Below are 17,520 nucleotides of genomic sequence, written 5' to 3' on the forward strand. Positions count from 1 at the left end.
TATGTGAGATGTGTCTTTCACTTTACACGTGATTGTGAGGCATCCCCAGCTACGTGGAATTCTCAGTCCATTAAACCTCTTTCTTTTGTAAATTGTCCAGTCTCAGATATATCTTTATCAGCAGTGTGAAAACAGACTAATAAAACTAATATGCAGAATCTGTAAGGAACTTAAAACAAATCAATAAGAAAAAAAAATAACCCCATTAAAAAAGTGGGCAAAGACATGAACAGACATTTATCAAAAGAAGACATACAGGCAACCAACAAACATGAGCAAATGTTCAACATCACTAATCATCAGAGAGAGGCAAATCAAAACCATAATGAGATACCATCTCACACCAGTCATAATGGCTGGTATTTAAAAAGTCAAAACATAATATGTCAGAGACGTTGCAGAGAAAGGAAACACTTATAGACTATTGTTGGGAATGCAAATTAGTTCAGCCACTATGGAAAGAAGTTTACAGATTTCCCAAAGAACTGAAAATAAAATTGCTACTTGACACTGTAATCGTATTACTAGGAATATAGCTAAAGGAAAATAAATTGTTCTAACAAAAAGATACCTGCAATCATACGTTTATCACAACAATGTTCACAATAACAAAGACATAGAATCAACCCAGGTACCCATCAATGGTGGACTAATGACAATGTGGTGCATATACACCATAGAATACTACATAGCCATGAAAAAAGAATGAAATAATATCCTTTTGTAGCAACATGGATGCAGCTGGGGCCATTATCTTAAGCAAATTAATGCAGAAACAGAAAACCAAATAATTCATGTTCTCACTTACAAGTGGGAACTCAACACTGGGTACACACGAACACAACCATGGGAAAAACAGACACTGGGGACTCCAACAGTGGGGAGGGAGGTGGACAAGGGTTGAAAACTACCTAATGGGTACTATGTTCACTACTCGGGTGATGACATCATTATGAGCCCAAAGCCAGAATTATGCAATATACTGATGTAACAAGCCTACACATGTACCCTCTGAATCTAAAATTTTTCCCTCTGAATCTAAAATTTTTAAAAAGTAATAATTTGCACAGATAATCCTCTACCTGCTTACTTTAACAGAGCTACTAAGTGTTGACTGGATCTCCAAAAACAAAAGCTCCATATTTTTAAGTTATTTAATATCTCTGAACCTCAATTTCCTAATCTATAGAGATAATAACAAGACCTTCTTCAGAGGTAAATTTACAATGAAATTAACAAAGCCTAAGTTCAGGGGTCTCACATGCTCTGTTGTTTCTGCAAAATTTTCAAAATCATGTACTCTTTCAAATAAAAATACCTTACCCAAAATTGCATAACTTCATACCTTGCCAAAATTAGATCCTTCTCTTGTTCACCTCAGTGATTATATTGATGACTAAATTAGATAGTACATGTAAAGCTTTAGGACTATGCCTATAACATAGAAAACACTTGATTAGTGTTCACTATCATTATTATTATCAAATATTTTAATTTGTATTTATTCTAATTGTTATATACAATTGAATATGTTATATCTTAAATATCATGAGTTGTGGGTGTTTAAGGAAAAGCTTAGTATACTAATAGAGTCTTCTCAATTCTGGAAAAAGAAATAGTATGAAATATATTTATTTAAATATTAGATTTATTGATACATGCTTTTAAAATGGTAGTTTTTAAAATGCAATCAATACATTTGCATTTTCCTAAAATAAAACACATTCATTCAGAGAAAACTGTGGTATCATGCAGGAAAAGCAGAAAAAAACTGCCTAAGTGTGATCCCACATACTTGTCAGTTGGATATTGCAAGAGAGGATGAGTAAATGGTTGAACTCACCGGAATTATACAAATCTTATCACATCTATACAAAATCGTCCAAATATTCAAGGATTTAGCAATATACTAAGATGGCCATGCAAACTTGTGAGTTGTAGTTTTGCAATTTGAGACATGTGATACCTATTTTACATTCATAATATAAATCATATTCATATCATACCTATTTTACATTCATAATGTAAATCATATTGATATCATACCTATTTTATAATTCATAATATTAATTTCATTATATCTGTTAATCACATACAAGTTACAGACATGAATTATTTCTATAAATTATGATTAATCACAGAATCACAATAAATACTGATGTGATTAAGCTCCACCTTTGAATTTTTTATTTTCTTCAAATGAAGGATGTGTGTGGGTGTGTGTGTACATATATGCATATATATATACATACACACATACGTGCAATAGTTGTGAATTGAATGAAATTCACCAGGACAATCTGACTTGTATTTCAAATAATAGGAGTTTGAATATTACCTTCACTGAATCATTGAGTCAATATAGAAATTTATTTCATGTTTCGAGATAAAATGAACCCTAAGAGAAATATGCTAGAATTGGCTTTAGCAACAACCTAAATACTAAAGCAATGTTAAATTATACATATTGCATTGGTTTGGGGATCATTTTTAACGTGAAATACATATAATGTACATGTGTGTATGTGTGTGCAAATACATATATATACACACATATATGTATTATATGTAGTGATTTAAGGTCTTTTCTCATATTCTAATGATTAGGAAATGAAAAGAGAAAAAAATAAAGTCTAGTGTAGAGAAAAAATGTCTTGCATTTTCTGAGTCAATCATGCAATTGCCTAATAAATTAGCTAAGCAACAGCAAGAATAGGATAATTATTTAGTTCTGATCTGCTGAATAGGAATTTTAACAGTTACTAAGTTCTCTCCAGGTAGTGAGTTGAATGGCCAAAATCACAGTGCCATTTCCTGCTTCATGCTGTGCCCATTTAGTAAAACAGAATTGGTCACCATGTTCTTAGCATTGCTTTTCAGAGATGTCATAGGCACCGCTGAAGAGCTGAGTAGGTAGCTGATTCCGCTCTCTTGATAGGACTTCCTCCCACAGCAGAGTTGGCTGTTGAAATGCCTTCTGAAGCTTTCACTGAGTAGGTAAAGAGCAAATGGGTTGACACAAGAATTGCAAAAACTGAGAACCCGGGCAACTAAGGTGACAATCATGTGGCCTAGAGATGGATCAATCTCATTATAGTTGAAAGACCGATACATGTAAAGGATGTGGTTTGGGAACCAACAGAAGATGAAGCAGCCCACAAAGACAAGCACAATTTTAGCCAGGCGTTTCCGTGTTTCCATCTGCAAATGTAAGAAATTAATCCCATTGGTTAAAGTGAAAATGGAACCAGCCACATCCCAACTTTATCAAGTCGGGAAAGAGCAAAATTTACAGCATGATAATACATCCAAAATACATAAATTATTTATTTTCCTCACCAAAATGGTAATGGATTTTAACAGTTTGAGAAAGTTTATTTTGGTCTCTACATTATTTGCATTAAAAAATATTTGACAGCTTATACAAAACTAGGTGGTAAATTAATAAATGCTATGTCTTCATATTATTTATTTATTTTCTTTTTGCTTAATGCCTCATTGTGTGTAACAAAAATATAAATCATCTCTGTTTGTATTAAATCCACTAAACGAATAAATCACAGAATATATTCAAGCTTTGACGTTTTAAAAAAATAAAGGTGTTTTAAATAGGAAATATTGATCTAATGAGGCAGGGCTTGACTTTTTTTTTTTTTTTTTTTTTTTTTTTTTTGAGACAGAGTCTCGCCCTGTCGCCCAGGCTAGAGTGCAGTGGAGGGATCTCCTCCGCTCACTGCAAGCTCCGCCTCCCGGGTTCAAGCCATTCTGCTGCCTCAGCCTCCCGAGTAGCTGGGACTACAGGTGCCGGCCATCACGCCCAGCTAATTTTTTGTATTTTTAGTAGAGATGGGGTTTCACCGTGTTAGCCAGGATCGTCTCGATTTCCTGACCTTGTGATCTGCCCGCCTCAGCCTCCCAAAGTGCTGGGATTACAGGTGTGAGCCACCGCGCCCTGCCAGCTTGACTTTTTAAAACTACCACTCCATAGGAAAACAAAACAACTTGAGATTTAAACTCCTGACTTACACAAATCAAAAGCATCTGATATAACTGTGAGTCCTGTAAACATTACTGTATTGTCACATTTACAAATAAAAATAAATTTCCCTTCTCCATAAAATTTACATATTATGTTTACTGTTTCTAAGAGAGTACTCAGGAATGTAATAAATAAACAAAATTCAAAGATTGGGCATCAATATTTTTTAATCTAAAAGCGATTTCCTAACTTCAGTAGTTCAAGGGGTAGCTTATATCTGTCTAATTTGTTTAAATATTTAATTAAGGCAATATGAAAGTGGAATACTAATTTATTGAAATACATTCGTTGTAGGTATCATAATATCTTCTGAGTGAATACTATTGGTAGTCAACTACAATATTCCAAAGAAGACTGGAAAGGTTTGGGATTGGAACACAACTAATGGTAGGTAGCAGTACAGGGGTGATGGAGGAAGCAGAGAAAGGTGCAACTGAAGAGGAACCCAGGCCAGGAAGCAGAATGTGATATTCCACATGGATCCCAGTGGCATAAGTTACGCGACCCAACAATCAGTCCTAAGAAAATCAAATGTGAAATTTATCTTTCTAAGCAGTGTCATCCCTTGCAGGTGGAAGATGAGTGCAAGAATGTCATAGTGGTCTATACTTGGAGATTCAAGTGCACAGGCAGGCTGTTGGCATTGAGATTATTTCTCAGCAGATGTCAAGACCCAGTTGCCCTGCCAGAGTTTATAGGTCCCAATAGGGAAATTCACGAAAACAAGGCAGACAGGCCAAGGCCATTAAAAAATTCAAAAGTGAAGCAAGGGCTGTGTATATGAGAAAAACTCAACTTTAGAAACCAAAAGCAAATACTCAAATACCTAACTGAGATACAGATTGGATCACAGGGCTCAGATAAAATAACAGATTATGTAAAATAGAAAGCACAGTGAGACAATGATCTGAATACATTGCCTCACTGATGCCAAATATTTAGGTAAAATCTGTGAATTTATCAATGCCTTCAATAATTGGGTGATTTTTTAAGTCTTTAAAGCTGATGTGGATCTTTGATGCTGATGGCCACCAATTCATAAAGGTTACCTTCTATGCACGAAATCTTTACTAGTTTCTGCTGCTGCTAACATACCCAAGGCCCCAGCCTAATGCTCCATCTATGTTCCAGTAAATTTTAAATGATCTGTGATTCAATTTCTTTGCTTTTAATTTGGAAACAAGCATCAGTAACTACTCTGTACCTGCAAAACCCATTAGAAGTTCTTTTCTAGCTGTACACAAATGTGTAACCAGACACTCTTTCTCACAAGAACACTATTTCTGTCTCTTTGTGTATTAACACAGTTGATTTTTACCTTAAATTAGTAGTGCATATTCTTGAAGAAAGAAAAAGTACATAAGGTGCATGATGTAATTTTTAAATGAGCATATTATCTTTGTAGGGAAAGTTACAAATTTGAGTTGGGTCACATATTGCTTCAACAGCAGCCCACCTTTGGATTGCACCTTTGGGTTCCTTTTCTGCTACTCCTACTATTCTCCTCATCTCTCATTCTGACTTCCACCCAAATCCCATCCCCAGATCCCAGGCAATGTCCTATAGTCCTTTCCTGGTGCATCCTTCTTCTATACTCCCTGCCATCCTTAGTGGGTTAATGGGAGAAGAAACAAGAATTAAATTAATGTATGCTCATATGTGAAATTTTTCTGGTTTATTATGTTGTTTGTTACATAAAACTCTGCATGTAAAACAGCTCTTTCAATACATTAATTTCTAATGGTGGAATGTCAGGTCTTATCACAGATCCAGATAAATGATAAACTGAACCTAAGTGGGCCTTTGCGGGGCTCTGATATGACCATATATTAGAGATCCCCACATATCCCTTCTACTTAAGGCCTGTGAAGGCCCAACTCTGTAATCATTAGTCATAGGATTAAAAACCCACAAAATAAAACAATAATAGCAGTTACTTGTTCTGACCAGCACACCACCAACCCACACCTACCAAGCTTACCTGTTTTTTGGTATGTTCATTGTATTCTCCAGGAAGATTGTGTGCACTCTTAATTAAGGTCTTTGCAATATGATAATAATAAATGCTAATAATAGCAAGTGGTGTGAGGAAATAGACCAAGAAAATGAGTACTGAATGAATCTTTGGATGTAATTCATCTGTTTGAGGGTAGGGGATACATGCTGTGAAGCTGCTATTATCCAAGCTACTGATGCGTGCCACTTCTGAAAACACTGCTTCGGGAACTGCCAACAACACGGAGACCACCCAGATACCCATGGCCTTCACACAGGTCCACAGCACTGCCCCTGACGTCTGCATGTCCATGGGGTTAACGATGGCTCTGTACCTGGGAAAATGATACATCTCAAGTTATTCCAGAAAGAAAGGAAGGAAAGAGAAAAGAGAAAGAAAGAAAAGAAAGAAAAAGAAAGGAAAAGAAGCAAAGAAGGAAAGAAAGAGAGAAAGAGAAAAGGAAAGGAAAGGAAAGGAAAGGAAAGGAAGGAAGGAAGGAAGGAAGGAAGGAAGGAAGGAAGGAAGGAAGGAAGGAAGGAAGGAAGGAAGGAAGGAAAATGAAGAGAAAGACATCCTGCTTAGTAAGAGAGATGCCAACAATATTCTGTCTTTGTAGCTCAAATTTATTTCTTCCCTGGCTGCTTAAAAGTGTATGTAAGACCTAAGATTCCTGGTGTCTCTCAGTCTACAAGTCATTCCACTACTTATTAGCACAGAAAACAGGAAGGGAGAGAAAAATATTTTAAATTGGCATTTCCTAAATCCTAGTTATTTCATTTCCAAAATCCTGGACATTTGTTTACCTCTTAAATTCTTCTAAATCTATATATGTTACATCTATCATAATGTATTGAATACCAAAATATAAGATGTTCACAAAATAATGTTATTCAATCCTTCCTTGATACTTTCCCATAACTTCTGAGTGTGAACCCTTTCACTCTTTTTCTAAAGACATTAATGAATTTTAGAAACTAATCTAGATTGGTCATACTGTATTTTGACAAAATAAAATAAATAAAAGACTAATCTAGATTGGGATTTTCTCCATAATCCAATAATAAGGACTGAAAAACTTGAAAGCAGAACAATATTTTGTCTTTATAGCTCAAATTTATTTCATGTCAAGATCCCGTAAAGTTATTTTCTCCTCCAACCTAAAATATTAATGACAATATACCAGCAATGTACTAGTGATAAAGGAATCACACTCCAGGACACAGTAAACAATCCAAAACTTTCTGCAGCTAACTCAAACATACACATTGAGTAAGGCAATGATGATGCAAATAATTCAAAATGGTATGTAAAACTCGAATTTTTTATATTTCTCTTTAAAGTATTTCAAATGATAATATACCTAGCAAATAAGATGCAGTACCACATGATTTTAGTTAGACAAATCTGAATTATTACCCAATCTCTGATATTTTTTGGAAAATCACATTTATCAAGCACAACTTCACCTTCTTCTTGATTTTAATTTCTAAGATATTCTGTAAGCTTTACTTTCCATCATTTTTTCTGAATTTTAAAATTTCTATCATCTTTTGTTGATATAAGTTCCTATAAGTTTTTTTATGTTTTCAAATTTTTTATAGTGTCCTATTCCTATGTTATATGTGCACATTCTTGCCATATATCTTTTTTTTTTTTATGACAGGGTCTCACTCTGTCACCCAGGCTGGAGTGCAGTTGCCTGATCTCAGCTCACTGCACCCTCCACCTCCCAGGTTCAAGCAATCCTCCCACCTTAGCCTCCCAAGTAGCTAGGAATACAGGCATGTGCCACCAAGCCTTGCTAATTTTTGTATTCTTGTAGAGACGAGGTTTTGCTTGCTGCTCAGGCTGGTCTCAAACTCCTCCTGGGCTCAAGTGATCTGCCCACCTAAGCCTCCCAAAGTGCTGGGGTTATAGGTATGAGCTACTGCAACCAGCTCTTGCTATGTATCTATAAAACTAATATAGAAATAAACATTTAATCTCTTTCCAGCCTAGTTCCAGATTTGTTTGTTTGATCTCTTTGTACTGTAATCTCTCCCAATAAATTTGCATTATTATTGACTGACAATTCACATTTAAGAGGAAAGTACCAAAAAACTGATTGCAATTTCTTTTTTCTGTGGAAGAAGACAAGGAAAGGGCAGAGAGGTTATCACTACAAAAAGATCAAGCCTTCTTTCTAGATTATCAAAAACTGTAAAGGGTATTCTGAACTTTCCTCCATATATTTAAAAAGGAGAAGAAAATGTCACTTCTCTACCTCATATCTAAGCACATATACTATTGTAGAGGTACTGTCGTAGTTTACTTGGGCTGCTCTAATAAAGTACCATACACTGGGCAGCTTATAAACAACAGAAATTTGTCACAATTCTCAAGACTAGGAAATCTAACATAAAGGCATTGAGAGATTCAGTGTCTGGTGAGGGTCCCCCTTTTTTTTACATAGATGGATCTTCTTGCTGCTTATTCAAATGGTGGAAAGGTCAAGGGTCTCTTTGGAGTCTTTTATAAGGGTGTGAATCCCATTCATGCGGGCCCCACTCTCATTACCCAAAGGCCCACCTCTTAATGCCATCATCTTGAGGAGTAGGATTTCAACATATGAATTTTGGCCAACATAAACATTCATACCAAACAGGCATTATAACCATAAAAGATATAGAGAAATTTTAAATAGAAATTAAAACAATAAATCTCTCATTTTGATAAGATTGCTAGAAACGGATACAAAAATCTTGGTTTAAGGAAAGCAAGAAACCTAGCAGAAATGTTGGCCTTTCCAACAAGGAGGATTATGAGCCACCTCCTGCAAGAAAAGGCTAGACCCCAATGATAGTCTCTAAATGATACACATTTGAATAAAAGGGCAGAATTGAAAATCCTACAAAAACAGAATTATAGTTGAAAATACTATAAACACTTACCAAAATGTTATTAGTACTGAGACATAGCTTACGATTGTCGAAGAAAATGTTGTATACCAACTGTGTGTATCTTTGAAAGAATTAAAAAGCAAAAATTAAAATGAGATAGTGCAAATTAATGTGGGCATGTTTTATCATGCTTCCTTCAAATATTTATAGAAATGTGAGGAAAAGTATTTCTTAGCATAAAAAGTGTTTCACTGTGTATATTAGCATAGGAGGTATGTGTAAAAAGGTATATTTTCCCTTACAGATGGTCTCAGGAGGATATCCCTAACTGAAAACTAAATACTAGAGAATTTTGATCAAAAGGCATATAAAGAGAAAAATAATCACTATTCATGTATGAAACCTCAATAAACAAATAGATTTCTTCATCAATTCTTATTTTGGATCTCGTTTGTAACATCTGCATAGTTTAAATTTTAATGTAAAGAGATAATTACATTTAATCATGAAACAAAATACCTAATAAAAATGGGATCTTTTTTAGCTCTTATAGAGTCATCATAGCATCTCAAAAATCTCCATCTACACTAATCTTTCTAATGACGCTACCCAAAATTTCTTTCTTTCTTTCTTTTTTTATTAAACTTTCATCTATCAGGCAAGGAATAGGTCCACAAAAAGTCTGAGTGTAAACTGTATAATAAGAGAAAGGTCTTGCTCACTGTTATATCTCTAATACATAACACAATGCCTGGCCTGGCCAATAGAGTCCATAGGGTCTCAATAAATGGTTGAAACTATAGGCTGAGCAACAGGGAGATCCTTGTTAGGAGCAATTGTGGTAGGAGTTGTTGGGTATTATGTTGAAGTGGGAATGGCGATGACAAATGGAGACTGAGTCTAATCCAGTGATGCCTAAGATGCATCAATATTCAGAAAAACCTAGAGAAGTAAAAAAAGAGAGAGAGAGAGAGAATATGATTAGGCTTCTCTGTAGACTTACTAATGCAGAGTCCCTAGAATGTGAAGTGTGGGATTCTGCATACTAAGATTTCCAGGTGATTCTGATGATAAGCTGGGTTTAGAAACCATGTTTTAAGAGAGTTGTGTGCAACAGTGAGCATCTTTGCCACAGGCTTCCAGCAAGGCTGTCCAATGCAATGGGTGCACATTCAGCAAAAGAATGGATAGTATCCAGAATCCAGCAGAAATTAAGTATTTGAAGAATCAGATGCCTGCTCTTTAATTATGATATGTCACATAATTAAAGAGGAGGAAGACATGAATCTTATTTTGCAAATAAGGAAAACACCACCTTATGGCCATGAGTTTTGTGCTGTTTTATCATTTTTCTCCAACTAAAACATTTGGATGTAAAGGATACATGGTTAGCACCCAGGAACCATAAACCCAAGCCTGATGCAACCCCTCCTTATTTGTAGTGTGCCCCAAAAGTTTCAGATCAAGATAGATGGATAATCTTAAAAAGCTATAAGCAACATATAAATTATGGCAATATTATGAATCTTGTGAGAATTATACAGTGCCTTTCTAATTCAGTGTGTGAAATTACTTCTAAGTATAAAAGAAAGAGATAAACTAGAAGTGTTCAAGATCAATGAGTAAAAGATATCTAATTTATTCGAGTCAAATATAATAACCTTTATTCAACAATAAGCCCTGTAAATTCAAATTAAAAACTAATAAATTATGTGCAGAAACTACAATGGATTCTGTTTCTATGGTTATATAAAAATAACAACAGAGCATTTGTTATGGAAAGCAATTTTTTCTTTTTGAAAAGGCAACTAGAAAGCTCTCAGAAAAACCTATGACTCGCATTTTGTGAAAGTATGGATCATTTTATATTTTCCAACTTTTCTTTTCCCCACCCTTGATTTCCTCCCTTTTTAGTCCTGCGGTGTGTTGTTTGTATCTTTATTTTTAAGCTGCCTTAAATTCTCCTGTCACAAGTTTGATATGGTTTGGCTCTGTATCCCCACCCAAATCTCATGTAGAATTGTAATCCCCAATGTTGACAGAGGGAACTGATGGGAGGTGACTGGATCATGGGGGCAAATTTCCCTTTTCTGTTCTCGTGGTAGTAAATGAGTTCTCATGAGATCTGGTTGTTTGAAAGTTTGTAGCACTTCCCCCTTAGCTCTTTCTCTCCTGCTACCATGTGGAGACATGTTTGCTACCCCTTCACCCTTCTGCCATGATTCTAAGTCTCCTGAGGCCTCCCCAGCCATGCCTCCTGTACAGCCTGTGGAACTGTGAGTCAATTAAACCTCTTTTCTTTATAAGTTACCCAATTTCAGGTAGTTCTTTATAGCAGTGTGAGTAATACAAAGTTGAACAAAAATAAGTTTAACATAAATAAGTCATCACTCTAGTATTATAGGGTGAATGTGAACTATTCTTCTAAAGAGTTAGAAGCACACTCTTGGTGCCAATCTCACTACCAATTAAGAGACTGAGAGGCAAGGGCTATGGAGCAAAGGAGAAAACATCATCTCCAGTCAGGGGCAGCTGGTTAACCTGAACCTGAGCTTCAGTTAGGAGGTTTGATGAGAAAGCAGCAAACAGTTAACAGCATGCCCTCCCACCACTAGATGAAGACTGATGGAAAAGTCCTATGAATCCTAGGGAGTGTTAGACCCAGGGCCTGTATCCAATCTATTTCAGTATCTTAACAAATAATTACACTCAATAGAATGTCTGTTCGCATTGATATAATATAAAACTAATATTAATGATTCAAGAATTTGTCTACTGACCTAGTTATGGAATAAAATCTGATTATCCTAACCAGCGCATAAAAACTTTGATTTTTTATTAATAATTATTAATACATTAGAAATTTAATCAGATTTGGTAAAATATTATTTTTACATTTAATCCAACATTGGCTATTTGGTATCAGAAAAAATGTCACCCAATACATTAAACTAATATTAGTTTATTTTTTATAGTTTTTATAATTTGTATTTTAAAATTTAATTTATAAGTGCATTTTGGTTAGCATATAAGAAGCCAGAATAAAGAATTGATATCTAATTTTATATTTGTTAATACATGAAATTATAAAGTTTACAGTTTAGCACTAGGAATCTGTGAGAATTTTTCCTATGAAGGAAAAAGGAAAACTCCATTCCTAAGAGTTATTAGCATTTTAATAATGTGCCATCAGAGGCCAAAAGGTCTTCAAGAATCAAATAAATAACATTCCAAATTTGGAAATGCAGCTACTCATAGATAGAGAAGGAGATCACTATAACACCAACCATAAGTAAATATGGTTTATGGGGCGCCACCAACCTGATGTCACAGCACACACGTCCCAATACTCCACGGTGGAAGGTGGGAATGTGTGTGTGTGTTTGTGTGTATGTGTGTATGTATAAAACTGTTAGAAACATCATACAACATAAAATATAGAAATACTTTTAATCAACTACTTTATGTAAACAAGCAAACAATGTACATTTTCAAAATTGTAAGAAAAATGTCTATCAAGATAACAGTAAAAAATGATAATAAATTAAGATCACCACTATCACCACTTTATACCATGCACTGTCTCTCCTCCAGCCATACTGGTTATGATGATGTGCCTCTGAGGCACAACTGCAGTGGGCACAAATGCTGTTGCCTAGGGTTGTGTCTGCTGAAACTCCTTGGGAGAGTATGGAAAGTCAAGGATTAATAATCACAGACACCAGTCGGGCGCGGTGGCTCACACCTGTAATCCCAACACTTTGAGAGGCCGAGGGAGGCAGATCACTTGAGGTCAGCAGTTCGAGACCAGCCTGGCCAATATGGTGAAACCCTATCTCTACTAAAAATACAAAAATTAGCCAAGCGTAATGGTGTGCACCTGTAGTATCAGCTACTTGGGAGGCTGAGGCAGGAGATTTGCTTGAACCCAGGAGGCAGAGGTTGCAGTGAGCCAAGATCACGCCCCTACACTCCAGCCTGAGTGACAGAGCAAGATTCTGTCTCAAAAAAGTAAAATATAATAATAATCACAGATACCAGTGTCATCTGACGACCACCCTTTGGCCTTATCAAACAAAGTGATTTAGGCCTCGAAGTGGATTCAAAATATTTGTGTTTTTCATTTTAGTCTCTGCAATCTAATGATACTGACATCTGACATCACTGAAGTATAGAATAAGAGTATCCACTTCATGTTAGAATATGCTTTCTGAAATCTAATTATCTTCCTGATTTTTACTATGTACTGTGATCTCTATTTTTTAACTCTCTACTGTTACTTTATTAGGCAAAGACACTTAGGCCATGTATGAAGACAGGATACATATACAAATAATTGAATTTATTGTTTAAAGACTCTAATAACAGGGTTTTGTTTATTTGTTTATTATAGTTTTATTTTTGGAACTACTACTTAATTTTGAATTCAGGGCACTTTTTTTACTTTGCAGTTACATTTTATGATGCTTTTTCACTGTAATAAATCTCATGAATCAGCTCCTGTACTCTTTTTTTTTTTTTAATGTTTGGGTGCTTTGTTTTAAACTCAACTTTTAAGTCCGCAGGTAAATAAAAAATACTATTAGTAACTTCTTACACCCAGAATTGTAATAATGTGGATTAATGGTGAAGTGTTCAGACTTTAAATGGCGTTCAAACATGTTGGCACCATGATGGCTAGCTGTGTGATCATAAAAATGGTACTGAATTTTTAATCTCAGTTTTCTTAGCTTTAAAGTTTTTAATTTAAAAATAATAGTGCCTATCTCACAGCGTTGTGAGGATTGAAAAATCACACACACACAAAAATAGCACTGTGCTAAGTGCAATTAATCCTACAATTGATTCCACATCCACAAGAAATCATAGCGTTTGGTGAGATGTAGTAAGAGGTTATCAAGTACTAATCAACTACTGATTGCTATGCTCTAGAAGAAAAACAAAAGTGTAGACAATATATAACAAACCATTTCCAACCCATGTTAAGTGAATCATGGAAAATATTGCATAACTTCATCAACAGTTACTCAGGTTTCCTAGTTTATATTTCCTGAACACACTCGTAGACAAGCGTAGCCTACAGACCAAGTAGAAGAGGCATCTCACTTTTCCTTATCATTATTACTAAATTATTCATTCTGTATTCACGGAGTATATGATACACAAATGAAACAGAAAAAGTCAGTAAATATATGAGGATTATTATTTTTCTCTGATCTTGGCCAGGGCAAATTTACCTGTGTAAATTGTCATGTGTCGCCATGACAATAGATTTTAAAACCTAGTGTAAAATAAACTCCAACCCTGGGTCTTGCTACCAATGCCATGTCTTTAAAAATGAAAGCATAATGATAGTAATTTAAACTATTGTGGTTGCTAATCATTAAGTTTTATTCTAATCATTAAGTAGGTTTTTTAAACTTTCTAGGTAAAATAAGATTGCATAAAGAGGGGCAGCTAAACTAGTCATGTTTTTGCTTTGGAATTCAGAGAAAACATTTTAAAAGATAATAGAAATGCTGCCACATAAACAAAATTAGGTACATAATTTATACAAAAAGCACCTAAATTTCCAGGAGTGTGGTTTTTAAGAAAGTGAATCACTCAGTTTCTCAAGTCTCTGTTGAATGTCGTGTTTCCCTCAATGAAGATTAACTCTTCAATGCCAAAGTAATATTCCAGTATTGTTGAAAATACCAGGAAATTCAGATACAGATTCATTTTTCATTAGCAATTGAATATGTAAATTAAAGAGGAGAGTGAATACCAACTTAATTATCCAAGTTAATTGTTTATCTAAATAGTTTAAGTCAGTCCTCCACTCCCACTGAGGCAATTAAAGCACAGCTCCATGTAAAGATAGCTAACTTTGCATTTTCCCTCACCCCTATCCAAACATTCCCTTCTGCTTAAATGGACCTGGAGTCAGGAGACTTGGATTTTCCTCCCTTGTCTTCCATTAGAAATTACATTCCCTGGGCCTCAATATGCACATCTGAAAAATGACAAAGTTGAACTAGTTGATCTGCAAAAAGACACTTCACACCCTTAACATATGTGAAAAGCAGATTTAATATCAAAGATGTATTTTGGGTACCTATCTGTGGGGGAAAAAAAAAGTCTCTTAGCTTCAGGTATTAAGAAGAAAGTGAGAAGTCATCTGCTTAAAGAATATTTATTAATGTAATTGGTTTTACTTCTACGAAATAGTAAAATTCAGTTAATAAATGTAAGTAAGTTCTCCTCCTACTTGAAAAAAAATCAAAATTAAATATTTCCCTAATATTAAGCAGACATTCTTACCTATTAGATTCTTATTCTACTGCATAAAGGAAAGTACACTTACAAGATTTTAAGTACACACAACAAGCTTCAACAAGATACTCTTTTGCACATTTTTTCTATAGCTTTTCTATGAAATAATATTCCCTAAGTGTCAGGAGTCAGACTAGGATATGCAATTTTAAATGCAATTTTGTTTTTTAAAACATAGTAATTTTCATATATTTTTCCAAGACTCACATCTCAGTCCATTTTAACTCTGTTTACTCTGCTTCCCAGGTACACACTCTCTCCCTCTCTTCCTCTCCACACCCAACCTTTCCTTGCGTCCTTCTGCCAGTAGATGCATTCGGGTGAGTCTTCTTTCCCCGCCCCTCTCCACGACTTTTCCAAGCCACCCACAGCTACCTGTGCTCTTACCTGTCGGCGCTGAGGGCAGTGAGAGTGAACACGGAAACCCCCACGGAAGTGAGCTGGATGAGCGGGATCAGTTTGCAGCCCACCTTGCCAAACATCCACTCGTCGAAGAAGTAGCGCGAAGCGTCCACCGGGACGCAGGTGAGCAGCAGTAGCAAGTCCCCGGCCGCCAGGTTAGAGATTAAGATGTTGGGGACGTTCCTCATGGCGCTGTTGGTGACGAAGATCTTCACCAGCATGATGTTGCCCAGCAAGCCCACGGTGATGATAAGCAGGTAGAGGGACGGGATCACACAGCGGATCACCAACTCCGCGGTAGTCCCGTCCGAGGCCGGCAGGAAATCCCTTTCCCACCTCTCTGGAACTGAACCGCTCTGGTTCGCGCCGGAGGTCACTGAGAGGTTGGAAAGAGACTTAGAGGGCATGATCTCCTTTCCAGCAGAGTCCGCTGGAGTTTTCACGCACTCCGGTGCCCTGAGGACTGCACGCCCACGATTTGGGTTTAATCGATGTTCCTCCTTTTTCCCCCTGCAAGTTTACTGCCCGCGGGGCGCGCGTCACTGCGCCCCGTCGGTAAGCGTTCAGGACCTGGGGAGGGTTCTGTCCACACACTCGGGAGCTCCGCTTCTAGAGGGAGTAAATGGCTCCGGCTAACTCGGAATTTAAATTTAAAAAAAAAAAAAAAAGCAAAGCGGTTGCGTCTTTGTTCCGTATTCAGTGGTTTGTTCTCACGGTTAGCTAGGGGAAAACAGCCTTTCAGGAACAAGGAGCTGTCCCTCGGGGATCAGTAGAAGCACCTGCCCGACTGTTAGCCCAGAGAAGCGGAAGTCATCCTGGAGCTGTCCAGCGGGCCGCGGCTGAAATCTGAGAACTAGCGCGGGGACACCCGCAACCTGCTGTTCCCACAGCTTTGCTCTTGTTTGTGAAGTTCCTGTTGTATTGTGTGGAACCGGACGGGAGCTCAGTTCTCCGTGTATGTGTGCGTGCCCCTGTATACATCCATCCTCACCCGCCTCCAAGCGGGAGGAGCCTCAGGCAAGAACTTTGGAATATCTGAGGATTTAAGTGCTGAGTTGGCAAGTCCCTAATTCTAGGGGGAAATAAATGAGTGCCAAAGAATAAAGTTCATAAATAAAATCCTCTCGCTACTCTTTTTCTGATCATCTACTTTTCTTACCTAAATATGAAAATTATTTCCTGTAGTTGGTGTAGTATTTTTAAATTTACATTTTATCGAATTATAACATGTATAACGTACACATTTCTTAATCGTTCTGCTTAATCTAACCATCATTCAGAGCCCACAATCTAACCACCATCTCCCAAAATAACCACCATTTGGCTTGTTATTAGATACATGTGCCTCCTATTGAGCATCGTATAAATTGAATCATTCAGCATACCCTCTTGTGTCTAGGTTCTTTCACTCGACAATATCTATGAGATCCACTCATGTTTTCTCAGGTGGCATTTTTCATTACCGTATACTATGTCATTTTATAAATATACCACTGTTCGTTTACCTATTCTATATTGATTAACATTTGGGTTCCTTACAATTTTAGCCAATCTGAGTAATGTTTCTATGAACATTCTTTTACATGTGTTCCGGTGCACATTTGAATAAATCCCAGGTGTGGATTAGTCAGGTCATAGAACTTGAGTACGTTCAGCTTTACTGGAAACTGACAATTTTTCAAAATAAATTACTATATTTTTTTTTCTTTGGGAACCTTTCTTGACAATTTTAATTGTCAATTCTATCTATTAAGACAGAATATATGTATGCTTATGATTGAGTAATGCCATTCGTAGATATATATTCAATAAACATCTGATATGCTGTTTTAAATAGGCTGTCCCTAAAACAAAACAGCTTCCTAAATCACGACCATCTGAGTCTAATG

General features: G+C 36.2%; 1 protein-coding gene across 1 annotated transcript; it reads right to left on the reverse strand.

The window, feature by feature from the left end:
- Window positions 1–736: 736 nt before the first annotated feature.
- On the reverse strand, window positions 737–16,703 carry LOC105465741 (neuromedin B receptor). The gene is made up of 3 exons (XM_011714311.3): window positions 15,617–16,703; window positions 6,021–6,369; window positions 737–3,201 (listed from the first exon to the last, which is right to left on the reverse strand). Exons 1-3 carry the CDS (start codon window positions 16,036–16,038, stop codon window positions 2,800–2,802), a joined length of 1,173 nt encoding a protein of 390 aa, XP_011712613.2. The 5' UTR covers window positions 16,039–16,703; the 3' UTR covers window positions 737–2,799.
- Window positions 16,704–17,520: the final 817 nt, after the last annotated feature.

The sequence above is a fragment of the Macaca nemestrina genome, chromosome 5, assembly GCF_043159975.1.
Source record: "Macaca nemestrina isolate mMacNem1 chromosome 5, mMacNem.hap1, whole genome shotgun sequence".
NCBI classification, from domain to species: domain Eukaryota; kingdom Metazoa; phylum Chordata; class Mammalia; order Primates; family Cercopithecidae; genus Macaca; species Macaca nemestrina.

Bases quoted from the DNA above. Each gene is read 5' to 3' on its own strand.
- LOC105465741 (XM_011714311.3), bottom strand. From the start codon at position 16,038: ATGCCCTCTAAGTCTCTTTCCAACCTCTCAGTGACCTCCGGCGCGAAC. The intron at 6,370-15,616 runs GTAAGAGCACAG...TCATTTTCCCAG, and splicing joins ACTGCCCTCAGCGCCGACAG to GTACAGAGCCATCGTTAACC. The intron at 3,202-6,020 runs GTAAGCTTGGTA...TTACATTTGCAG, and splicing joins ATGAACATACCAAAAAACAG to ATGGAAACACGGAAACGCCT.